At 37.1% G+C, this 27,648-nt stretch overlaps 1 protein-coding gene and 1 long non-coding RNA gene across 2 annotated transcripts in view; both read left to right on the forward strand.

Moving 5' to 3' along the window:
- The window catches only part of LOC146473879 (uncharacterized), a 170,469-nt gene that overhangs the window by 10,507 nt on the left and 132,314 nt on the right, over window positions 1-27,648 (forward strand). The window lies entirely within an intron of this gene.
- On the forward strand, window positions 18,794-25,221 carry LOC146473880 (lactadherin-like). The gene is made up of 3 exons (XM_085117658.1): window positions 18,794-18,901; window positions 21,529-21,845; window positions 25,081-25,221. Exons 2-3 carry the CDS (start codon window positions 21,579-21,581, stop codon window positions 25,219-25,221), a joined length of 408 nt encoding a protein of 135 aa, XP_084973784.1. The 5' UTR covers window positions 18,794-18,901; window positions 21,529-21,578.

Raw genomic sequence — 27,648 nt, forward strand, 5'->3', positions numbered from 1 at the left:
GGAGGCACAGTGTCTATCAGGCCCAGATCAAATAGGATCTCAAAGAATAGGACCTTTCAGACGATGCGGTCTCAGATCTAATCAGTGATTAGATTAGATTTATTATTATTATTATTATTATTATTATTATCATCATCATCATCATCATCATCATCATCATCATCATCATCATCATCATCATCATCATCATCATCATCATCATCATCATTATTATTATTATTATTATTATTATTATTATTATTATTATTATTATTATCTTTCCTGGTTTTTTATATGCCTTTGCTTCAGCAAATCCCTGCTGATCAAATGTTATCTGATTATTATCATGGGCATATTTCATACTCTTCTCTTTTCTTCGAATAAAATATGCAAATTTGGCCATTAAAATACGCACGTGCTTTCATTTTCTTGCAAGCAGAGGGCAAATAAGTCAACTGGTGAGACGTTCCCCAGAATGCTGTTGGGTCTTATCGTTCACAGTTTTGACTGGCGTTTCTTCCGTTTAGTGTAAATCTTTTCAACTTTCACTTTGGCGGGCCTAGAATGTCAGTTACTGTTCATTTTCTTTTCTCCGACACGTTTTGACAAGAAAATCTTTTTATTTTATTTTTTTCGCACGACACATGACGTCGCCATAACAGCAAAGTATTTTAGCCCATTTTTCTGCGGTATTTATACTTTTTTTAGTCTATTTTAGCAAACCTTTATATTGATTGAGTTTAATTTTGGAAGATTTTCGCACATCTCCTTTTTTTTGCAACTCAAACTTTATTCACGCTCGCCGTTTTTGTTAGAAAGTTAGTACGGACAACGATGCATGTATTACACGGGATATATTATGAACTCAGAACCTGACCAGCTCCCAGTTGGCTTGACAGATCAGTTGGTAGAGCACTGTACCGGCATGGGTTCAGATCTCGTTCAAGCCTGACTTTTTTTTTTTTTTTTTTTTTCAAAAAATTCCCAGCACGTCCCGCTTTTATCAAGTCCAAACTCCTCTCCCTTCGCGCTCAAATTTTTACTTGGAAAAAAAACACAGCAGTTCGTGTTAAAAAGTACATTTCTGTCGATTCAAATTTAACATTAACACAATTAAAGAAGACGAAAATCTTAGTTAAAAGGTCGTTGCGAAGGAACCCCTAGCCATCAACAATTGGTATCTATCCAACAAGAACATAAATAAGGACTTTAGCCACAACTGTTTCCATAAATTACATAATGGAACGTTCGTGCTTACAAGATCGACTACGAAGTACGTGCCAGCTAGTGTCGGCTTGCCTGTAGTGTGCGTGTTGGTATGTAACAGACTGCTAGTACAATAGGTGTTCCGCTCAACAATCAGCTTTAAATAAAAAGTCTTTACACTCGGCTAGCTATCTAAGTTATAGAATGTAAAAGTAAGTTAAGGTTTATGTCAAATTCGGTTTGCAACACGGCGAAATTACACCAAATATGGGTAAACGAGTTATTTCCAGGAAATTTCGGCAAGAGGTTAACTGAAGGTCAAAACCTTACGCAACACGCATTTCCCGGACTTAAGCAATCCATTGTTATTTCTGAAAACCAATTAGTCCATATTTAATCAGTGGTTTGTTTCCGAGGAAACAGTTCAAAAACAGGACTTTTGCTTCACACTGAATTCGTTCCAGGAGAAAACACCTGTTTGTTTGATCAGCGTAACTAAAATTAAGACTACGGAAGACAACAACAACAAATGCAGTTTCGACCGCAATACTTGTAAAATCATGTATATTTAGAAAGGTAATCTAGACAGTCCAGCTAACAAGGCTGAATGTTGCTTCTTAATGACTTATACTTGAGAAGTTTATGTCAATTTTAATAAAATGCAAAGGACAATGAACACACTACACGCAACTACAATGATATCGAGGAGTAATTACTAGCAATGCTATGTTTCGTAATGATTAAAGTGACCCAAAGAAAGATTAACTTAAAAATATATATAAAACATTTCAGAGACTTTTGCTGTAAAAAGAACGTAATCTATTTTTATGGTTGACCAATGTACGACTTCATCGATTAAGGCATACTTCCCACGGTGTAACGCCAATGTTTTGTACAAGTTTCAGGGATCACCTAAAGGCCCGCTTAAAGGATTTCAACATTTGACCAATGTTCATTCGTTCAACAAACGTTGAACGGATGTTGGGCAAATGTTAGATGAAACGGTTTCTGACTGCAACTGCCATGTTGAATGAAAGTTTAAATCAACTAACGTTTGATTCAACACACTTTCAATAAACTTTCAACATTTTTTACGCTTTCTGAACAATGTTGAATGACTTGCTCAAACGCCCCCGACATTTGGTTCAACAAAGCGTTGAACCCATGTTGAAGCGCATTTTCAAACCGGGGATATTGTTACGTTCACCAAAGGCCTTCATCACCTCAGAGATTCGGATGGAGTTAAATGTATGGAAAATCGAAAGTTTTCTTCCATAAAATACAAGATGCACTTCGGCTAAATTCGCTTCTAATAAAACAAATGAGACGATTAAAGTATTTTAGTGGATGAAAGAGCGAATTAAGTTGTTAAAAAAAATCAATGAACCAGACATTTCATGAAGCGTGTCCACAAGACTGCCCGTACGAGAAGCGACTTTAACGCTTGGTGTGTTACCCATTCTTAGCAGCAGGTTCACAGCGTTCAGCACTTGAAAAGCAGAATGAAAGGCATTGTAAGAGACCAACACGAATCTTTAGTGAATTTCAAGTGCATCGAGTCTCTTACAAGCCCTAAAAGTGGTCGGATTTTCAGTATAAAAGGGTTTTTGTGATGGAAGCACCCAGAATAGCCGAAAAACATTTGCATAAAAATAAATTTATTTCCCAAAGGAATGTCATTTTTTTCCTTTGCATGTACACCCTCCTAAACGGTGTAGGAAAAAACTATCTCTGTATAGTCCTTCTACAATGGCATCAACTAGAGGCGACCGGGGTTTGCGCTTTATAGCTGTTATTGTTTCCATTGCCTGCCTGGTAGTGATTGCCGCCTTAGTTTTAGCTGCGATCATGTTATCGATGATTAGGGCTGGTAATACTTCGACATCTTCGAAATCTGTTGTTCCGAAACACAAACAAGGTAAGAGAGCTCTAGAGTATACAACTTGGTTGAAATTTGCTCCTAAAGATAGCCGTTTTTCTACTAGAGTACACGTTATCCGTCTGGATGTACAAGGAGAAGCATTTATGCGTTTCTGGTATACGGGCACAAGACGCCTTATCCGCCTGGACGAACAATTCTTCCGTTGGGCGTCTTGAACGGCGCACAATGGAAAAATTGTTCGCCTAGACGCATGATGCGTCTTGTGCCCGATTTTATACTTAACAGTTGTATAACCAGACAAGCAACATATGTTTTTCCAAGTTTGTTTCCTTTAGTATAAAAATGGCCCTTGTCTTACAATGTTTATTGGCAATATTGTACTAAAGACGCATAATTCGTCTTGGACGAACTTCGGCAAAGATCTGTTAAGTGACTCAGATCATGCACGTCGTAGTTCGTCCAGTATAAAGACTGCTTCAAGACGGGTTCTGCGTCTAGAAGAAAAATCGGCTTTGCTGGGTCTTGAATAACAACTATCTACGACATTTTGTTCAGACTAATCCGTCCCAAATTGCATGTCTTTATAATGCATTTAATAGATTTTATCTAAGCTCGACCAGACGGATTATGGCGCATCTAGTTTTCAAAGAGCCGTTAACTGATTTGATCTGTTTAATGGCAGTCAAAATACCCGAAAGCTTAACGTAAACTAGAAAAACTGCTGCATTTCAACTCAAGCGTAAATTCTACAGTCGGACCTCTGTTAAGCGGCCACCCTCCATTAAGCGGCCACTTTCCAAAGTCCCGAATTATTTGTCAGTAAAGTGCTGTATTCGATACCTCTATTCAACGGCCACCTCTATTAAGCGGCCGCTGCCACCTTTTTGCTGTTGCAAGTTTAGTATTTATTGTTTTTTACCTCAATTAAGCGGCCAGCAAATTATTTTTTCAAGCAAAATAGTGACAGATAATATAAAGGTGATAACAAATAACAACAAGAACTGCAATTTAATCTCCACTACAATTACACCGATCAACTCCGACACTTTGCCCAGTTTCACGGTCACCAGGACCTTGCCCTATCTATCGGAAAGGCAAATGACTTGATCTCGTCGTTACAACTCCGAGCTCCCCTACGGCAAACATCAGTGACAGATTGTTTTAAATAAATCGTCCGTGAAATATTTTGAGCTAAAATTTTTTGCAGAGTGTTGTTGCAAAAAAGCATAAGAAACTTGATGTTTTGTTACATATATTTGCATATTCTTCTGTAAATACTCAACACCAAAAAATATTGTAGTTATCTCCTACATGCTCTCTGTGTTAGAGCTAGCTATTTTTTTTTTTTTTGCACGGACTTGAAATGTGCAAATACATGGCACTTAAAGTTCTGCTTCAATGATTTTCACATTCATCTTCACATATGTTCACTTTTCAACAAGCGTTTTGCTATATAGAGGCGATAAAATTACGTTGACTTCCATTTCTACCCAATTTCTATTGTACGTCTACGGCCAACCTCTATTAAGCGGCCAGTTTTCAAAGTCCCCAGGGTGGCCGCTTAATAGAGGTGCGACTGTATTTTCTTTGGTCTTATTACCCATTCATGTTTCCAAAATCTAATCTATATTTACTGAAGTTTTGATTGTTTTTTTAAATAAACCAAGAACAGTAATGCAAAGTAAAATAAAGTAAAAAAAATAATAATAATAATAACAACTAGAAAAAACCAAGGGTTAGGAAGTGCGGGCCAGAACACTTTTGAGTTGAGAAATTTTCAATGAAACTTTTGTTGAGCATTGAAATTGGTTGGCCATCACGTTGGGTAGTTATCATTAAAAACCTGCATGTCTCCGTTGAAGATGATTTTAATTGGTTCGAAATATTTTAACGTTTACTTTAAAATTAGGGCGTACTGTTTACAAATATGCGCTGGGAATGAATTACACAAGTCGAGCACAAAATGTTCAAAACAATGAATGACTCTAGGAATATTTCTCCTAAAGAAATAATTCTAGTCTCTAACTAAAATTTAAGAAAAAAAAATACAGGAAAAATAATGTTTGGTTGTGGCCTGGAGCGTGTTTACAAAACTTGTGCGCTGTGAATTGAGACGACGTTATTTTGCGACTGAATGTCGTCTCAAAATGACGGTTTTTGATTGGCTCAAAAACTGTCATGTAAGCATGACAGCACGGCACGGCGGGTTCGGCGCGCACAGATCAAAATTTTACTTCTGTGAATAAACATGCGACGTTGGATGGTGTTGTTTATTTCTTTTCATTTGGGTTTAAAAAGCTTCTGACACTGTTCAAGGACCACTTATAATATTTTTTGTGTTGAACACGTACCATGGTACAGCGGATACAACTTTTTTCTTGAAGGTAAACGAAAAAGAGTGATTATAAATTCGATGAAGAGAAATTTACTTAAAAGACTTTCTTAGGTGTGAAAGCGGCCAAGGTAATTAACAATGAGCTTAACTTCCAATAAATTATGGCATTTTCAAAGCAAAAGAATCTGTTTCTTTTCTGATGTCTCTTATCTCTAGAAAAAAATGCTCCAAGAGCGCTGCTGCGTTCTCTTTCATGGCTCTCTTTCATGGCTCAGGTTTGTCAATTTGATCTTCTTGTCGTAGCGCCGAACGGCAGACTCGGTAATTTTTACAGTATTCTTCGCCGCTTGTTTTCTTTTAAAGTTCTAAATCTCCACAGCATCTAAACTAGGATAACAATGCTCTGTTTTCGTTTTTTGGTACTAGTACGGACAGTGACGTCATAACCAAAATTTTTCGCATACATAGGTTTAGCAAAATCTCTTATCAACGGGACTCCGCGTGCGCGCCTTCGGCGCGCGGAGCTACGCTAAAAAACAGGCGAAATTTATCACATCGAAAGTTTATTTTATATCTTGACAACCATTTACAGCAATATGGCTTACAATATCTCATTTTTAAGTGTATAAAATAGGCTTCTCAGAAAAAAAACAACAAATACCATCATAGAAACTCATCACTTTTATAAAAAAAATCTTATAATAACAAAAATTAACCAAAACATTTTATTACATCTGAGGAAAATGTGTTTTGTTTCAAAGTGATATGTAATAGAACAAAGAATTGAAAAAGAAAATGATTCCTCTCGTGTTAGCAACATTTCCTGAAAATTTGGCTGGAAAAGAAGAAATCTAAAATTAGTTATGATTTGTTTTTTTGCCATGCAATCGCATCAAAACACAGTCAAGAAATGCAAAGCTCCATAGGAACATAACAGCTGATCAAATTACGGGACCAATTTCGCTTGGGCAAATAAAAAAGATGCTTTCAGCCAAAATTATTGAGCTTTTTACCAACAGATACGAATTCATGATCAATATTCAAGAACTAGACGAGATATTAAACGCAAAAAAGGTAACCTGAGGAGTATATCCTCGCATTTCAAAACCATGTGCTCGATGGCGTCGCTTCAGCTCGAAACATGTCAAACGGTTTACCAGAAGATTTAACCGCCCATAACAATAATCAGTATTTAATATAATTTAACTAACCTAAAAAGATACAGAACTGAATGCAAGGCTGGCACTACGGCAAAGGGCAGATTTATTAGTGGCCACTAATAAATCTGCCCTTTGCCGTAGTGCCAGCCTTGCATTCAGTTCTGTATTTTCCCGTTCAAGTGACGCCTGACACGAGGTCTTTCACGAGAGAGATCCGGCAAAATTACCAGCAAGTTTTAATTCCTGCGTTGTGTGGACCTCTGCATTCAAAAGTTTTTCTAAAAAAATAACCTGCAGCAAATCCAATTACGCTCTAAGTCCTTGAAGCTCACCTCACTGAATGTCAGCACGTTCAAAGTCCTCGAAGCTCGCCTCAACAACGTCAGCAAAACGTCCTTCCATCAACCTCGTTTCCTGGGAATGAGGTTGGGATCCCATGTGACAAACCGTTCTAATTGACACATTTTTCGCATTCTTATCGTTCTTGGTTGCAGAACAAAATTTTAATTTCCGGTTTCAGTGTCCCTGTGATAAACGTGGCGCGCACGCGTAATACGCAATCCGCTGGTAACTGTCAAGATTAGGGTTGCAGGCCTCGTTTGGGCCCGCAATAATAATAATAATAATAATAATAATAATAATAATAATAATAATAATAATTATTATTATTATTATTATTATTATTATTATTATTATTATTATTATTATTATTATTATTATTATTGAGGGAGCATCTTTGGGTGTTCCGAGCTTGTCGGGGTGGTTTTTTGGGAGGTGTGAAACTGTTTGGGCGTTAAAATCAGTCTTGTTCACCTGGCTTGGTGTTTTCGAACGCATGAGCGCCATCTCGAAGAGATGACGTCATGAGGCAATTGCCAAATTGGCGAAGTGGATCCCGTGGCGTCGGGTAGAGCTGTGTTCGGCCTTCGAGTCCGGCCAGGGCAAAGAGCAAATTTCTTTTTCACCTCTTTTTCGAAAATCAACTAAAATAAAAGCTTAAAATTAAATTATAAAAAAAATGAAAAAAGTTCAAAGCTTTAGAAAATGTTTTTAAAGTTTTAAGAAAATTACATCAAATTTGACGGCATGCGAAAAAAGGTCGAAAAAAAAAATTTTGACATGGCGAAAAATTGAATGGTCCGTTTTAGATTAGTATGGACCTCATTAACTATGCCCCATTAAATGATTTCGAGTCTTGTAACTCAGCCAGTTTTAGAGGTATTGGCTGCAAGGGACAAAATGGTTGTTCAACTCCCCCGGAGTAGTGGCTCAAAAATGTTTTCGTCCTCCGTTTCTCGTCTTACTTTCAGTAAAATCTAAGCTAATAGACCTTTCTCACTCGGCGGCCATTTGAGTCTCAGGAGAATAAAAAGCTTTGTTTTCCACGGCTAGCCTCGCCCACACGTGAATTCAGTGCGAGGCTTGCCATGGAAAAACAAAGCTTTTATTCTCCTGAGACTCAACATGGCCGCCGAGTGAGAAAGGTCTATAGGCCATTTCCGAGTTGCTGTGAACCTCATTTTAAAAGCGAGGATAAGTGCTGAGTCTCTTCTGTTTGCATATGAATGAAAAACTAATTTCCATAATTATTATAAGGGCTTTGTACTTAGCCTCACTTTTAAAATGAAATTCAAGGCAACTCGACAATAGCCTGTTCAGGTCAAATTAAGTCCTAGCTGGATCTTGTTTCCCGTAGTCAGTGTAAAATAGGTCATTCTGCAGCTATAGCGTCCCATTTTTGTTCTACCTAGACATAATCAATAAGAAATTTACCTTATTTGCCAACGAATTTTAGTGACAAATTGCTGTAAGGTGAAAAAAAGTAAGATGGTCAAATGACCAGGAGTAATTTGGTGAAAGGCTAATGCCCGACCCCCAGGATAGACAGTGTGGGAAAATGCCCCACTAATTCCTTGGAAAATGGGCACAGCTAGAATTGAATGATGCCTCTCTTTTTCCTGGCCTTCCCTCTTCTTCTGAAGGGAAGCAACACCGAAATTAAATACGCCAAAAGCTCCAACCAAATTGTACAAAAAATGTAAAAAGCACCGCATGTTTATGTGAAGGAAGTTTATTTCCTGATTTATGGCTGTATTGAAGTATTTTAGCATTTTGACAAAATACTAAAAAGTATACAAAGTCTATAAATTGTCACTAGGATCATGCTATTGGATAGTTGTTGGGGATTTCTCTGATCAGGTTCTGACATCAATATTCCTGCAAAAAATAGCAGTCTTTCCTGGGAGGAGAAGGGGGAAGGGAAGGGCAGGGCAACCTGATCTCAGGTTAAAGACCATGACCCCAAGGTAACAAGGCTTACAAAAAAGTCTGGGGGAAGGGAGGGGGGCTAAGGGTAAACGTCGGCGTGATGCCGGTCCAAAATGCGGCTGAGGAAAAGCTATATTATTGTATTTTTGGATGAGTATGCTGACTGAAGGAAACCTTTTTCAGGTCTTTAATTGTCTCAGTTGGGCACGCAATCGACGATCATCATGCTTTATTAACTACCTACTATAAGGGACTCCTCAACAAAATGATCAAAAGCATAGTAAACAACAGACATTGAAAAGAAAGGTTCATAGCGGATTTTTTTCTTCATACAGATATCGATGAATGTTTGAGCTCAAACACGAACAATTGTCACGAGGATGCAGATTGTAGCAACACCGATGGGTCCTACAAATGCACTTGCCAAAGTGGCTTCAGTGGAGATGGTATTGTGTGCAAAGGTATATATCGTTAAGAGACGAAATTTGAACCATAAACGTAAATTTAACTGGAATATTTAATCAGTCGGCGACTTGTCTTAAGGACGGTGCCTACTAATATCGAAGTATTTTTGCGCAGTTTATGACTGTGCGGGAAAAGCAGATCTTAGCAAGGGCTATGGAAATCCAAAAAGAAAATTGGGGGTAACCACGCATTTTTTTAAAGATGATTAAGCAACAACTATTCTAAAAAACAGTAGATTACAAAGAAATGTATGGCGTTTTTTTCCAAATTGAAGCTTTATTATCCCTAAAAAAATGTATGGCTACCCCTAATTTCCTTTTTGGATACCAAAAGCACTTGCTATAAGTTTTGCTTTACCCGAATAGTTTTAAACAGCGCAAAAATATCCCTGTGTTAGTAACCACCAGCCATAGGAAACCCGAGTATCACGAGATGCGCAGAACGTATGCGCAGTAACAATAGTAGGCATCGTCCTTAAATCACTCTTTATGACTGGCTACTAAATGAATCTCATGATCATAAACATCTGAGGTCCAACTAGATGTTGCAGGGAGTTTTAATCCTCCAGGGTCAGGGCAAGGTACTGTCTTAGATAAGCTACCTAAATATATGGTTTTTTAGCCGTTTTGGTCTGAAAAAGGTTACAGATTTTAACCATTTTGGCCTGAAAGTCTGAAAACGGGTATAGATATATTCTGAGGACCAGGTCTGAAAACCGATAAGAACGTTAGAGGCCAGGGGCCCCTTTGACGAAAGTCTCGGTAACTTACCGGACCCGATAAGTGTCTTTGGTGATCAATGTTTCTTAACAGAAGTCAAATTTGTTAGTTTTGGATACTAAATTTTAAAATCTTACAATTCCATGAAAACATATGCCTGTAATCACAGTGTAATTGATAAAAAAAAAACATTATAAAAGATACTTACCGGGACTTTCGAGAAACGGGTCCCACGTACCCAATGGTACCAGAAAAGCGCATAGTTTGGTCTGAGATAAGATCAGGGTTGGAAAACCAAGCCACACAAAAAAATCCGAGGAAAACCCCCTCCCCTGGCTTTAAACATGACATTACTTCAAAATGCAGAATTTCGTATGTTTTGTTTGTCATCAGATAACTAAACGCAATTTGGCCACCTTACTGTGTACAGTGTACGGTGGCCAAATTACCTTTAGTTATCAACTCTGTTGATACAAGGAGTCATTAGGTTCCGCTCCCCACCGACGCCGCACCACAGTTTCTCTAGAAACTAAACCCCTTATGCATAATTGCGTGACTGAGGATCTTAGGATGACGAAAGTTGATTAAACTGAAACATGAGTGATGAGCAGATGCTTATTTGCCAGACAAACTGTTTGCAAACAAAATGAATGTTCACAATATCAGAAACCACCAGGAAGTACTTTAAGATAAGGTTATTCGCTTTTATTTTATGTAGATATCAATGAATGCCGAAACACGAATAACTGCCACCACGATGCAGATTGTAAAAACATTAAGGGGTCATATAACTGCACTTGTCGTAATGGGTTTACTGGAAATGGTACTACTTGTAACGGTACGTATAACCACAGTCGCAGAGATCGACGAATGCACAAAGGCAATTAAAACTGCTCTTCATTTCTTAACTGATTTCAGGGCGCGAAACGTATGTGCTGCCAATTAATTGTACTCGTATCGCCATCTGTTTAGTACATCTGCCTCCATAAGTACGTATCAGTACAACCCACAGTTAATGTTTGAAGGACTCGAACCCATTTAAGTAGCAATTCTTGAAGGAAAAATGACGAAAACCTACTCAAACTACAAGTACCACCTCAAAAAATGTTCATAATGTCCTTTCATTAGCCCCATTTATTTCACGATACGTTTGAACAATCAAACCGTTCCTTAATAATAGAGTCAACAATATCAAACTTAATTGTAATTTTTCACAAAATGTATTCTGAAAAGATTTAGTAGAATATCAGTTTTTCGACGTGTGTTAATGTCTCCACGTTAAGGGAGATGTTGTTCTGAATTTGAATTTCCTTACCTTTTATTAGAAAGGTTCACTTTATGTTCATGACTTTTATATTTTACACCATTTAAGAGTTTCTTTATTCTTTTGATTACTTTCTGGAAAAGTGGCTAGTTCTCGTAGAAAAGGAGAGATCTCGGAGATTGCGGATGCAGGACGGCGGCTTTGCAAAAAACAAAACATCACCACTAAGGTCTCATGCCTTATGACGTCATCGTCTCATTCTGCGGACCTGAAAGGAATATATGTTGGGTGTATTGTAATCCCTCAATAAAAAGCGTTCTCTTTTTAACGATGACAGTGGTGCATACGACATTGGGTACATGGGTGTTAATCTGTACTGAGCCACAATTTAAATTCAAATCATCATGTTCAGTCAATAGAGGAAATTCACTGATAATGATACAAAATGAAAGAAAATTAAGGTATAAATAATAACCAACACTAAGGATCACAGGGCCTATTTCCACTTTTATCTTGGTAATTTGTTAGTTTGCATGGCAAAAATAAATCACTAAATTACAAACAAGGAGAATGACTTTTTATAACCAACCTATCTTCTTCCAGATGTTGATGAATGCAATACACCTGGTGCCAATAACTGCTCATCAAACGCAACTTGTGTTAATAAACCTGGATCGTTTAAATGTCTCTGTAAACCCGGGTACGCTGGAAATGGCGTGAATTGCACTGGTGAGTAATAATAACAACCGCTTTTAGAGAAAGAAGTTAAGCTAAAGAAGTAAGGAAAAAGGTTTTTTGACATTTCGCGCTCTTTCATAGAGATCGAAGAATGCCCTACGGCAAGTAAAGACGGCTTATTGCCGTACTGCCGATATACTCTGTGCAGAAAAAGATCGCGGCTGTGAATTTTACCACCATGCGAACCTAACACAGCCATTAGCACATAGATAGCCGTATTTAATTTTTGGGAAATTTGTCCCTGTACTACCAACGTTGTGCATGGTAGGTTTGAAATTTTGAAAATTTTTCTTTCCGTTTTTATGAGTGTTTTAAGGGTTAGGGTTCATACGCTTGGAATTATGGATTAATCTTAAAGTCGCCACCTTTTTCGGTACGGTAGCATGGATTAATTCTTGGTTTTTTTTTTTTTTTTTTAATTTTCGAAGATACCTATGACACGAAGTCGTTTACCGCTGGGTTCTAAAATAAAAAGAACTTAATTAAACTAAAACTAAAGACTAGCTACGATATAGAAATAGAACAAAACCATTAAATAAACAAATAAATAAATAAATACATCAATAAATTAACTAATTAATCAATTGTTTTCCCTGCCATTTTCTTCGTTTTTTTTTTTCGACTTTATTTCTTTGTAATTTATTACTTTGCATGCCAAAGCTAAATTGCAAACACTGAGCAATGATAACCAACTGATTTTCTTCCAGATGTAGATGAATGCAGTACACCCGGTGCCAATAACTGCTCGTCAAGCGCAACCTGTGTTAATAAACCTGGATCGTTTGAATGTCTCTGCAGTAAACCTGGGTACGCTGGAAATGGTATGAATTGCACTGGTGAGTAATAATAACAACCGCTTTTAGAGGAAAAAGGGAAACTAAAGAAAGCAGGAAATTTTTTTGGGCTTGGTTATGTTGTCATTGTCCGTCCGTCCGCATGCAGTATCACAGGAAAACCAATGGTAATTGTACACACAGTGAACGCAACAAATTCACGTATTCGTTGAATAAATCAACTAATGTGGAAATAAGAAAAAGAGAGAGAGAGAGAAAGAAAACGAGAAAGCAGGCGTGAAACCTGGCCAAGAAAAAAATTGGCCAAGTACCATGCCTGTAATCACGGTGTAATTGGTAAAAAAAAAAAAACTATAAAAGACACTTACCGGGACTTTCGAGAAATGGGTCCCACGTACCCAATGGTACCAGAAAAGTGCATAGTTTAGTCTGAGATAAGGTCAGGGTTAGAAAACCAAACCACACAAAAAAATCCAATGAAATCCCCTCCCCTTGCTTTAAACATGTAACATTACTTCAAAATGCAGAATTTCGTATGTCTTGTTTTGTCATCAGATCTTTTTACCGATGACAGTGGTACATGCGACATTGGGTGCATGGGTGTTAATCTGTACTGATCTACCATTTAAATTCAAATCATCTGTTCAGTCAATGGAGGAAATTCACAGATAATGATCCAAAAGGAAAGAAAATTAACGGATACATGATCACCAACACTAAGGATCACAGGGCCACGAAAGGAAATAAAACTGATGTCAGCAATTAACGGGTACTTCACAAACAAATCACTACTTTTGCTTGCTCTAGATATCGATGAATGCACAAGTGTCAACATGAACAACTGCCACCAGCATGCCGATTCTAACAACCAGACACGCTGCTGTCTGTCTGTGATGAACTTTTTTAGTTTCCTTTTTAATAAAAAGGGACCACTGTAATAGGCCTTAGCTGTATTTTGTTCCCACTCTTTTCGCTTCTTTTTTCCACTTTGTATCTTTGTAACTTATTAGTTTGCATGGCAAAAATAAATGACTAATTTAAAAACAAGGAGAATGACTAATTATAACCAACTGATTTTCTTCCAGATTTAGATGAATGCAATACGCCTGGTGCCAATAACTGCTCATCAAACGCAACTTGTGTTAATAAACCTGGATCGTTTAAATGTCTCTGTAAACCTGGGTACGCTGGAAATGGCGTGAATTGCACTGGTGAGTAATAATAACAACCGCTTTTAGAGGAAGAAGTTAAGCTAAAGAAGTAAGGAAAAAAGTTTTTTGACATTTCGCACTCTTTCATAGAGATCGAAGAATGCTCTACGGCAAGTAAAGACGACTTATTGCCGGACTGCCAATATACTCTGTGCAGAAAAAGATCGCGGCTGTGAATTTTACCACTATACCATGCGAACCTAACACAGCCATTAGCACATAGATAGCAATATTTAATGTTTGGAAAATTTGTCCCTGAACTACCAACGTTGTGCATGGTAGGTTTGAAATTTGCAGAATTTTTCTTTCCGTTTTTATGAGTGTTTTAAGGGTTAGGGTTCATACGCTTGGAATTATGGATTACTCTTAAAGTCGCCACCTTTTTCGGTACGGTGGCATGGATTAATTCTTTTTTTTTTTTTTTTTTTTTCTAATTTTCGAAGATACCTATGATACGAAGTCGTTTACCGCTGGGTTCTAGAATAAAAAGAACTTAATTAAACTAAAACTAAAGACTAGCTACGATATAGAAATAGAACAAAACCATTAAATAGACAAATAAATAAATAAATACATCAATAAATTAACTAATTAATCAGTTGTTTTCCCTGCCATTTTCTTCGTTATTTTTTTTTTCGACTTTATTTCTTTGTAAATTATTAGTTTGCATGCCAAAGCTAAATTGCAAACACTGAGCAATGATAACCAACTGATGTTCTTCCAGATGTAGATGAATGCAATACACCCGGTGCCAATAACTGCTCGTCAAGCGCAACCTGTGTTAATAAACCTGGATCGTTTGAATGTCTCTGCAGTAAACCTGGGTACGCTGGAAATGGCGTGAATTGCACTGGTGAGTAATAATAACAACCGCTTTTAGAGGAAAAAGGGAAACTAAAGAAAGCAGGAAATTTTTTTGGGCTTGGTTATGTTGTCACTGCTCGTCCGTCCGCATGCAGTATCACAGGAAAACCAATGGTAATTGTACACACAGTGAACGCAACAAATTCACGTATTCGTTGAATTTGTCAACTAATGTGGAAATAAGAGAAAGAGAGAGAGAGAAAGAAAACGAGAAAGCAGGGGTGAAACCTGGCCAAGAAAAACATTGGCCAAGTACCATGCCTGTAATCACGATGTAATTGGTTAAAAAAAAAAACACTTTAAAAGACACTTACCGGGACTTTCGAGAAACGCGTCCCACGTACCCAATGGTACCAGAAAAGTGCATAGTTTGGACTGAGATAAGGTCAGGGTTAGAAAACCAAACCACACAAAAAAAATCCGAGGAAAATCCCCTCCCCTTGCTTTAAACATATAACATTACTTCAAAATGCACAATTTCGTATGTCTTGTTTTGTCATCAGATCTTTTTACCGATGACAGTGGTACATGCGACATTGAGTGCATGGGTGTTAATCTGTACTGACCTACCATTTAAATTCAAATCATCTGTTCAGTCAATAGAGGAAATTCACTGATAATGATCCAAAAGGAAAGAAAGTTAAGGTATACATGATCACCAACACTAAGGATCACAAGGCCACGAAAGGAAATAAAACTGATATCAGCAATTAACGGGTACTTCACAAACAAATCACTACTTTTGCTTGCTCTAGATATCGATGAATGCACAAGTGTCAACATGAACAACTGCCACCAGCATGCCGATTCTAACAACCAGACACGCTGCTGTCTGTCTGTGATGAACTTTTTTAGTTTCTTTTTTAATAAAAAGGGACCACTGTAATTGGCTGTAGCTGTATTTTGTTCCCACTCTTTTCGCTTCTTTTTTCCACTTTGTATCTTTGTAACTTGTTAGTTTGCATGGCAAAAATAAATGACTAATTTAAAAACAAGGAGAATGACTAATTATAACCAACTGATTTTCTTCCAGATTTAGATGAATGCAATACACCTGGTGCCAATAACTGCTCATCAAACGCAACTTGTGTTAATAAACCTGGATCGTTTAAATGTCTCTGTAAACCTGGGTACGCTGGAAATGGCGTGAATTGCACTGGTGAGTAATAATAACAACCGCTTTTAGAGGAAGAAGTTAAGCTAAAGAAGTAAGGAAAAAAGTTTTTTGACATTTCGCACTCTTTCATAGAGATCGAAGAATGCTCTACGGCAAGTAAAGACGACTTATTGCCGGACTGCCAATATGCTCTGTGCAGAAAAAGATCGCGGCTGTGAATTTTACCACTATACCATGCGAACCTAACACAGCCATTAACACATAGATAGCAATATTTAATGTTTGGAAAATTTGTCCCTGTACTACCAACGTTGTGCATGGTAGGTTTGAAATTTGCAGAATTTTTCTTTCCGTTTTTATGAGTGTTTTAAGGGTTAGGGTTCATACGCTTGGAACTATGGATTCATCTTAAAGTCGCCACCTTTTTTGATACGGTGGCATGGATTAATTCTTGTTTTTTTTTTTTTTTTCTAATTTTCGAAGATACCTATGATACGAAGTCGTTTACCGCTGGGTTCTAGAATAAAAAGAACTTAATTAAACTAAAACTAAAGACTAGCTACGATATAGAAATAGAAAAAAACCATTAAATAGACAAATAAATAAATAAATACATCAATAAATTAACTAATTAATCAGTTGTTTTCCCTGCCATTTTCTTCGTTTTTTTTTTTTTTTCGACTTTATTTCTTTGTAAATTATTAGTTTGCATGCCAAAGCTAAATTGCAAACACTGAGCAATGATAACCAACTGATTTTCTTCCAGATGTAGATGAATGCAATACACCCCGTGCCAATAACTGCTCGTCAAGGGCAACCTGTGTTAATAAACCTGGATCGCTTGAATGTCTCTGTAAACCTGGGTACGCTGGAAATGGCGTGAATTGCACTGGTGAGTAATAATAACAACCGCTTTTAGAGGAAAAAGGGAAACTAAAGAAAGCAGGAAATTTTTTTGGGCTTGGTTATGTTGTCACTGTCCGTCCGTCCGCATGCAGTATCACAGGAAAACCAATGTTAATTGTACACACAATGAACGCAACAAATTCACGTATTCGTTGAATATGTCAACTAATGTGGAAACAAGAGAAAGAGAGAGAGAGAAAGAAAATGATAAAGCTGGCCAAGAAAAACATTGGCCAAGTACCATGCCTGTAATCACGATGTAATTGGTTAAAAAAAAAATTTATAAAAGACACTTACCGGGACTTTTGAGAAATGGGTCCTACGTACCCAATGGTACCAGAAAAGTGCATAGTTTGGACTGAGATAAGGTCAGGGTTAGAAAACCAAACCACACAAAAAAATCTGAGGAAAATCCCCTCCCCTTGCTTTCAACATATAACATTACTTCAAAATGCAGAATTTTGTATGTCTTGTTTTGTCATCAGATCTTTTTACCGATGACAGTGGTACATGCAACATTGGGTGCATGGGTGTTAATCTGTTCTGAGCTACCATTTAAATTCAAATTATCTGTTCAGTCAATGGAGGAAATTCACTGATAATGATCCAAAAGGAAAGAAAGTTAAGGTATACATGATTACCAACACTAGGGATCACAGGGCCACGAAAGGAAATAAAACTGATATCAGCAATTAACGGGTACTTCACAAACAAATCACTACTTTTGCTTGCTCTAGATATCGATGATACACAAGTGTCAACATGAACAACTGCCACCAGCATGCCGATTCTAACAACCAGACACGCTGCTGTCTGTCTGTGATGAACTTTTTTAGTTTCTTTTTTAATAAAAAGGGACCACTGTAATTGGTTGTAGCTGTATTTTGTTCCCACTCTTTTCGCTTCTTTTTTCCACTTTGTATCTTTGTTACTTGTTAGTTTGCATGGCAAAAATAAATGACTAATTTAAAAACAAGGAGAATGACTAATTATAACCAACTGATTTTCTTCCAGATTTAGATGAATGCAATACACCTGGTGCCAATAACTGCTCATCAAACGCAACTTGTGTTAATAAACCTGGATCGTTTAAATGTCTCTGTAAACCTGGGTACGCTGGAAATGGCGTGAATTGCACTGGTGAGTAATAATAACAACCGCTTTTAGAGGAAGAAGTTAAGCTAAAGAAGTAAGGAAAAAGGTTTTTTGACATTTCGCGCTCTTTCATAGAGATCGAAGAATGCCCTACGGCAAGTAAAGACGACTTATTGCCGGACTGCCAATATACTCTGTGCAGAAAAAGATCGCGGCTGTGAATTTTACCAATATACCATGCGAGCCTAACACAGCCATTAGCACATAGATAGCCGTATTTAATTTTTGGAAAATTTGTCCCTGTACTACCAACGTTGTGCATGGTAGGTTTGAAATTTGCAGAATTTTTTTTTCCGTTTTTATGAGTGTTTTAAGGGTTAGGGTTCATACGCTTGGAATTATGGATTAATCTTAAAGTCGCCACCTTTTTCGGTACAGTGGCATGGATTAATTCTTGTTTTCTTTTTTTTTTTTTTCTAATTTTCGAAGATACCTATGATACGAAGTCGTTTACCGCTGGGTTCTAGAATAAAAAGAACTTAATTAAACTAAAACTAAAGACTAGCTACGATATAGAAATAGAACAAAACCATTAAATAGACAAATAAATAAATAAATACATCAATAAATTAACTAATTAATCAATTGTTTTCCCTGCCATTTTCTTCGTTTTTTTTTTTTTTTCGACTTTATTTCTTTGTAATTTATTAGTTTGCATGCCAAAGCTAAATTGCAAACACTGAGCAATGATAACCAACTGATTTTCTTCCAGATGTAGATGAATGCAATACACCCGGTGCCAATAACTGCTCGTCAAGGGCAACCTGTGTTAATAAACCTGGATCGTTTGAATGTCTCTGTAAACCTGGGTACGCTGGAAATGGCGTGAATTGCACTGGTGAGTAATAATAACAACCGCTTTTAGAGGAAAAAGGGAAACTAAAGAAAGCAGGAAATTTTTTGGGCTTGGTTATATTGTCACTGTCCGTCCGTCCGCATGCAGTATCACAGGAAAACCAATGGTAATTGTACACACAATGAACGCAACAAAATCACGTATTCATTGAATATTTCAACTAACGTGGAAACAAGAGAAAGAGAGAGAGAGAGAAAAAAAACGAGAAAGCAGGTGTGAAACCCCAGAGCAACTTAGAGAACGTTTAAACAGGCGAAATATCATTTAAAAACAAACCATGTTGTGAGCAACTCGCAAGTCGCCTAGTTAAATGCATTCTTGCAAGGAGCTGTCGATAATTTTCCATACAATTTTAACATATTTCAAACTATACACAGGTACTTAAACCGTCGCCATACGACAAATATTCCAGAAATTCGTGGACAAAATTAACTTTCTAAGGTTCCCATAGTTATGAATTGTTTTGAACATTTTGTGTTGCACTTGTGTAAATACTAATTCACTCGCCGCACGTATTTGTAAACACGCACCACAACAACAACCAAACATTATTTTTCCTGTATATCTTTTTTTGGTTTATTAAGAGACCATAAATATTTCTGTACTTGGGATATCTACAGAGTAACTAAGAATTTTCAAATACATTTGTCTGAAAAAACATCACGCGGTAGCCAACTCGTGAGCCGTTTACAAATTAAATGCTTTCTTCCGGGAAACAATCTATAATTTTCCCTATCTTACGTATTTCAAGCTTTGCACAGATACATTCATCGTTTCCATAGGATTAATATTTATGGAGAATTTGACTGTTTCATCCACGACTATTTTATAGTCTCAAACGTCATCGGAATAAAGCACTGTGGTCTCGCGCGATCGACGAGAACAGCTGATTCAAAATGTTTTCCTCTGACGCGTAGACAGTTTGATGCGTAAGCAGTTTGCTTCATATACACTAAAAATATACATAACTCCCGAAAGGAAGTGGAATTTGAAAGATTATTATGTTCGTATAATAAACAGACTTATATAAATGCTGTTTAAGTGCTACTATGACGAAATTCGCATCTTTGTAATCTAAGCCATTTTAAAGCGTTAACAAGTAGTTTGTACGAGAAGAAGAATGCTGTTTACTTTTTTCAAATATCTCTTTTTGCTCCAGAGATATTCAAGTTTTTAAAATATGAAAATTAGCCAAGTGATGACCTCATAAACCGAATTTTGATCAAATATCATGAAAAAAGATATCTCAGCCAATTTGTATTAGAAATGATTGATTCTTTGCACTGACATTGTACTAGATGCGCTGCATAATATGAGCTTATCAGTTTTGTTACCTTGGCAACATACTGGGTTCCAGTCCTCCCTAATAAGGCTTTGCTGGTCACCTTTGGCGTTCTATTTTGATATTTGCCAATGGTGCCTCATCTGCATGATCCAGCAAGCGTATAAACATGTTGGGTCGAGTTCGTGGCCTTGTTAAATGTTTTTCAAGCTGGAAATCACTAAAATATTGAAATCAGTTTGGAGGTGACTGGAAAAGAGTGAGTTACCATGGGAACCGAATTTTTTATAGCCGTAGGTGTATTGTCCTTAGAACTATTAGCCTGCCAGGTTTCAATGGTCTCTGCTGTAAATTGACTGAGATAGCTCTATTTATATACTTGATGTTATATTGAGTTGAAAGTATGACGTCATCAGGCCTCTCATTTATATATTTCACACATTTTTCAAACTTAAATATCTCCGGAACCAATGCAGATATTTAGAAACGGTAAACGGCGTTTTTAATTTTTCCTAGAATGCTATGTGATAAACCTAAAAATTCAAGAGGTAAAAATGTGATCATAGTAGCACTTTAAAAAGGAATTGTGGAGCTCCGCTTTTAGACTTGACTAAATATATATATATACACTCGATTGCAAAAACGTTGACACCTAAAAAGCATAAACCATGAACGATGAGACCCAACGGATTTGTGGATAGTGTTTAAAAATTGGCCCTTGTTGGCCAACTTGACACTTTAAGGAAAGCTTGGACAGTTTCCATCATTCACCTCGTGCAACTTATTTTGGTTATCAACCGTCGCACTAGAATAGAATATTATGCAAATAAATTAATTACACTTATATCCATAAAGCCATTTGGTCTCATCGTTCACGGTTTATGCTTTTTAGATGTCAACCTTTTTGCAATCGAGTGTGTATATATATATATATATATGAGTTCAAATTTACGCTTCAAAGAGACAGCATTTATGCTTCGTACAGACAAATTACACAGTAAATACGACACTGAAGTAATATTGCGGACTGACGCTTCGACAACCTGTGAGAAAGTCATTATCAGAGTCAAGAAACTTATGGTCATCAGTAGATTGTATAAAGTCTCTGGTTATTGACCTGATTGGTCCACGAAGTCGAGATGTTATTGGTTGTCTGTCTGATGGTATTGGTTGCAAATGATTGGTGCGTTTCCATCCGTCTTTTGTCAGATGAAAATAAACTCTTGGTCTATTGTTAGTAAACTTAAATGATTTCTCTCGTTATTTGTTGATTTTAGTTTTACAATTGCCCTTTGATTACTATTTGTTATTGTTGTTTTTTTAACAGGATGTCAAGCTGTAGGCGTAGCGGACAATAAAACGATACCAGATGATAGGATGAATGCAAGTTCATGGTATGCTGATAACGTTCTTCCATACTACGGTCGACTGAACGCATCCAGGGGCGGCGGAGCCTGGTGTCCTATAACACCAAGTGACCGATCAGACTTTCTTGAAGTTGATATGGGTGTAGTTCGCTCAGTTTGTGGAGTGGCAACTCAGGGCGAAGCCTTCAATAACCAAGACTGGACCAAAAGCTTCAAATTGAGTCTGTCTAAAAATGGAATTAACTGGACAACTTACAAAGACAACGGTAATGAAACGGTGAGTATCTGAGTATAATGCTATTAATAAAACAGCTACTGTCTTATCCTTTATGTCCTTTTTTACTGATGAGTAACTTTACAGCGTTTAAATTAATGTGCCCTCAACTGCAGGATTCTCTGTTGGTTTCTTTATTTCATTTTGGTGGTGGGGTGGGGAGTGGCTTTCACGGTTGACAGTGTGAGCAAAGGAAACCCCATCCATGCCTTGAAACCGGTGACGTAAAAGTTACACTGCTTTTGTTGCATGACAGTAGAAATATATAGGCAATTTAAGCATCACGTCTACCCGGCAACAGCGTACGATAACAATAATCGCATAATTATCAACTTCGCCCGATTTTTTTGTCCGTCCCGCATTTGTCTTTTGAGCATTTTAGAGACGAGGATTGTATTCCTGAGGACTTGTTCAGGTGATACTCGGTGTAAAAACCTGTGACATTGCTTCATTGTCTTCTATCGTTTGCTGCCTCGCACACTGATGATCCACTGCAGTTTACAATTGTTTATGTTACTTGTACTGTTAGCGTGAAAGGTTTTTATACCGGGCGGGGATAAGCCACTTATCTAGCCATTCTTATTACCTCAAGCTCAGCAAGAAAGGAGTGAAAACAGATTACGTAATCACTACATTACGGTAGATCGCCGTAAACAAATCAATAATGACAGAAAAATAAAAATAAAATATATTGGACTATAAGATATTAAAATAATTTGAAATCTTAAAGGGGAAGTATCACGCAAATTTGCTGTCATTTCAAAACCCAAAAATGTTTGTCTGTCAGCAGAAACAAAGAAATAATTGTCAAGTTTGTTATAAATTGTCACTGCAGTGCAATAGAACTGTTGATTAGTGCCTCTGGCCAGAGACAGAGTAGGCCGGTATGGATTGAAACTTCTCAAACTCATTAATAATTCATCAAGAGAAAACAAAGAAAATCACTACCGTGACCGTGGTTTGGATATGTGATCCTAATTACCATAAAATTTTGCCAACTTTACCCTTGAATTTCTCCAAGAATTATTGATCATTTGAGAAGCCATATCAAACACTCGAAAGTGTGTTTCATCAGATATCCAAACACGTCGAAGTCGTTTAAAAAAACTCGGCTGCGCCTCGTTTTTTTAACCTACTTCTCAGTGTTTGGATATCTGATGAAACGCTCTTCCTCGTGTTTGTTTCCATAATGCGCTAGAACAGATCACGAGTTGTTCCTTTCAAGAACGGAGTTGATTGCTTTCCTCTCGTCATTTTAAAACTATATGGCTGCTGAATGAAGGTCTTATTTCATCATTTTTAACAAAAGATATCAAAAACCCCATGATACTTCACCTTTAAGGGACTGTTCGTTAATTATGGCTAAGAGGGGTCCGGTGTTCAGAATAGGAAGTACATGTTTGCTTTAAGCCTTCGGAAATGGGGCTACATTTTTCGTTTCCGCAGAAAACGGGAGGAACAGTTTCAGTCTTCGTATTATTAACAATGTTTCTGCTTATGGAAAGCTTTGAACTTCAAAACTCGTGGGTAGGTCTGGAGACAGTCCACTGGCAACCCACTTTACACACGTTGGGGATTTTCCTCGGTTGCAGTCTACACATCTAAAATGTGTTTCAAAGATGGCGGACTGAACTGACCAAGGAAAGTTAATGACAGGCGTGTGCGGAATCCCTTCGTGGTTTCCTGGTTTCGACGCATTTTCGCTTTTTTTTTTTCCTTCTTCAAATTTTCGCTCTAACGAGCATGACTTGAAGGATTTACCCCAGTTCATTAATGGTTGTTTAAGGTCAAGCACTGAAGACTCGAATGTAGTGACAAATGGCAACATTTTCTAGCGAGTTTTTTGTTCTTGTTTTGTTGGAGTGCCGACTTTCTTTTGGCGAAGTTGTCTCCTGTGTAGTTATCTCTCTATCAAATTGTTTGGATAGCCATGTGCTTTTAGGGGCAATTAAAAGTTCGAGAGGCACTCTTCAAGTGGGTTTTTGAAGAGTTTGTTCTAAGAATTCTCATTGCTTTATCTTTAATAAGACCTCCATCTTTTGACACCCAGCCTGTGTACCGAGGTAAAGGGTGTGTATTGAAAGGTTTCAGTCGTTTGATGTCCGGTTTAGATTCATTGTCAAATGAATGTCTCAAAATCAAATGAATCAAAATGTCTCTCCTTTGTAGACCACTGTGACGAAGAAAGTTACTTCGTTCTCTGAAATTACAGCAGTGAATTTATTATTAGGGTAGAATTTGTTGGCTTTGTTCAATAAACCTAAAAATGTCTTGGGTTTTTTTTTTTTGTGATCCCAAATGGAGAAAACGTGATCGATGTAACGTCTTGATCTTTTGGCTTGATATTGCTTTGGCGAATAGGTTTTGTTCCAATTTCTGCCATAAAGATCTTGGCAAATGCAAATGCCATTTTTGTACCCATGGCATTTCCGTGAGTTTGGAGATGTTATCGCCATTAAATTAAAATTGATCTTCGTTTAGTAATAAATTTTCAATACCTGGACGAGTGAAGTGACACTGAGAAAGCTTCGGGGCAAGGGAGGGGGTTCATATTTTGCACAGCACATAAGTCAGGAGGGTTCTTTTTTGTAAATGCGCAATATTCGGGGGAGGGGGCACATTTTTCCCTGCGGCTGTGCCCTTTTTAGAAATACAAAAAAAGCCCCCCTCTTAGCCATAATTAACGAACAGTTCATAAGTTGAGTTACAGAGTTCCACAACGTCGGCGAAATCTAGTTCATTTACTTTAATATATTTATCTTCTCAAACAAAAAGGTTTCGTTTACAGGATCGAAAATTTGTGTTGAAATACAAGCTTTTGATTCCCTCCCGGAATCTTTGTCAAGTGGTGTAGGACGTGTTGTCACATGATTAAGTTGATAAAATATCACGTAACAAAACGTTCCGAGAGGGAATCGAAACGAAAGCTTGTATTTCAACATAAATTTTCGATCCTGAAAACGAAACCTTTTCGTTTGACATATTATGACAGGATCAAGGAACAATTATTTCTTTAACATATTTAATTTAATTTTTAATATTAATTATCCTGTTTGCTCCCAACCAAAAAGGACGAGTGAAATGGGACTTTCGTTGATTTTACTCCTTTGATACCTTCTTACACACAGCAGTTCACGGCCTTGATCACATATTTGCTTATTTTTAGCTTGTTTTTGCTTATTTTTAGCTTAATCTTTCCCGCCCTTTGATTGTTTATCTTTTTGTCTTTAATTCCAAGGTATTCCCGGGAAACACAGACTATCGTGGTATTGTGTACAATTTCCTCAGTCGTCACGTCCAAGCCCAATTTGTTCGGTTTTACCCCGTGAATTTCAGAGATTGGCCTTGTTTGAGAGTTGAAATTTTTGTTGGAAACTGAGACAAGACCCAACAGGTAGCTTGGCATCAAAAAACAAAGTGGCTGCCTTGTATATAGGCAGATTTAGAGTCTATAACTCAGAATCCCTCGTTAATATAAAATCACTCTTTTTTGATAAGAACGACGTTGAGGCTGAGATCAACCAGATTTCAAGAGCATGCTAAAAACAGTGCTCAGGTTGACAGTTAGTTCAGAATTTTCTTATTTTGATCTTTTTTTTTTTAATGAGCGGTATGCATGAATACAGCTAAACTTTAATGTAAACCTGTAGCCTACAACACAGGCAACGCTAGATTAAACTGCGAACGGCGTGTCACAGGTAACTTCAGTTGCTATCACATTACAGAAAGTAATGCACGTAGATGTGTTCCATGTCTCAAATTATTGAAATACTACCACAAGTAACTTAAGAACATCTTAACAATGTTTTCAGTCAGACATTTCTAAATTAAAAAATAAGAACGTTTAGCCTCAGTCCAAAAATTAGACGTTCTTGTAAAAAAAGAGTGTAAATGGTGCCACTTAGAGTAAAATCGCTTGCTAAGCAGTTTGAGTAATACGTTAAAAGCAAAAAGCCAGTACTATGTTAGATATAAAAAAGGGATGATAAAACTGTCTCAGGTATAACTTTTTTGTCTTTTTCTATTGGAGTTGACGTGTAAATTGATTTCTCTGGAGAAATAAAATCAATTTTTCCTGTGACATTTTTTTCTTCCTTTTCTACCTTTTGCTGTCTCACTCACTATTCTCAAGAACTTTTAGGCATGGCTCTTTCTTTACCCGGGAATCCCACGAGGTTGAAATCATATTTTAGTTTCCTTAAGTTTTTAATGTAGTGGTGAGGTTTTTTTGACGTCACAATTGTTACATTGACCAAGAATGGTTCATGGTGATAAGCATTTTAGCATATTTGTTTGGAGCTTATATCGCAGTCACTTAGTCTGTCCGGAAGGGTATAGGTGTTTCGTTTTATATTAAAAAAAGACGTTATTAAGAGGATTAATAAGTCACGTGGCCTTTTTATTAAATAACCCTTTAAATATAGATATCGAAGTCAATGGTCCAGGACAAATTGTAAGGCATAACCATACAACGAAGAAACGTTCTAGTTGATATCCATCATAACAGGTCACGTGACAAATATTTTCATAACTTCAAGTAAGAGTTAAGGTCCCCAAGTTCTCTTTCACTCTGACTAGTTCGGTGGTCTTTCCTCCAGACTAAATTTCTGCAGAGTTATAATTGTTTTCAGATTTTTCCCAGATTTTACTTAAGCCATGCCTTATCATGCTTGAGTTACTACATGAGCTAGATTCACGAGGCCTTCCTAACAGTGGCACCCAAACGGAGCATTTGAGCAAAACACTGAAAATGTTGTCTTGCGTGTTTCCATATTCTTTTATGGCCTTTTAAAGGCATGGTTGTGATATCTAATTCAGTTTGATCTCTTAGAGTGCTTTAGCTCAAAATCTTTTTCCATAAATTTATCAGCTGTTGGTGGCTTTACAAAAATGCTAGCTGATCTTATTTCGCGTAATTTAGGCAAATATTTCCCCCTCCAAACAAAAGAGGAATTAGTTTTCTAGGTTTTCACGAAAAGTGGAGCGGACATCTTACCAAACAAAGCTTCAGATTTTTCTTGAAACTAAATCCAAATTTTTGAAGCGATTAAGGCCTTAGCAGATATCATCGATATGAACCGTTGGATGGCTCTGTCCTAAGTCCTGTCCTAAGATGTTTCCAAACAATTATTTCTTGATAATAGGCCATTGCTAAGAAACGATACAAAGGATACGTCATAACTTAGGAAGGTCTCTTGAATCAAGCCCCTCAAGAAACGGTCCCCTCGATACTACTGATAAATGACTTTCCGAGAGAAGCAAGGATGATGCAGTGGTGAGGGCATTCGCCTCCCACCAATGTGACTCGGGTTCAAATACGGGTTGAATTTGTTTTTTGTTATCATCCTTGTTCCACGAGCTACTAAGGATTTTTTCTCTCCTCATGCCGGACTAAGAACCAACATTGCCAAATTCCATTTCGATCCGGAACCAGAGGGTTACGCGTAATTCATTCGTAAAAGACCGTTAAGTGCCAACCTCGTTGAACAAAGACGACTTATTTATTTATTTATTTATTTATTTACTTCTTTATTTATTTATTTATTTATTTATTTATTTATTTATTTATTTATTTATTTATTAAAAAACTTGTTGACTGTGTGTATGCTGGATTTATTACTAGATCCCGAGTGTTAGTTTTAGTTGGTAATTAGTTTAAATTAAAGTTAGTAGTGTTTGCTTGCTCGGCCATGCTTGTAGATAGCCAGCTGGTCCACCTTCTGCCAGTTGAGATATTTTTTAGCCTGCTATAACGTTTAATTAAGGGGGGGGGGGGGCTAACTTAACTACAGAATAGGCGTTGTTG

This window comes from Pavona decussata, unplaced genomic scaffold (assembly GCF_977016875.1).
Source record: "Pavona decussata unplaced genomic scaffold, jaPavDecu1.1 SCAFFOLD_92, whole genome shotgun sequence".
Lineage (NCBI taxonomy): Eukaryota > Metazoa > Cnidaria > Anthozoa > Scleractinia > Agariciidae > Pavona > Pavona decussata.

Excerpts from the sequence above, each read along its gene's own strand:
- LOC146473880 (XM_085117658.1), top strand. The coding sequence starts at position 21,579 with ATGAATGCAAGTTCATGGTATGCTGATAACGTTCTTCCATACTACGGT. Across the intron at positions 21,846-25,080 it reads AAGACAACGGTAATGAAACG|GTATTCCCGGGAAACACAGA; the intron begins GTGAGTATCTGA and ends TTTAATTCCAAG.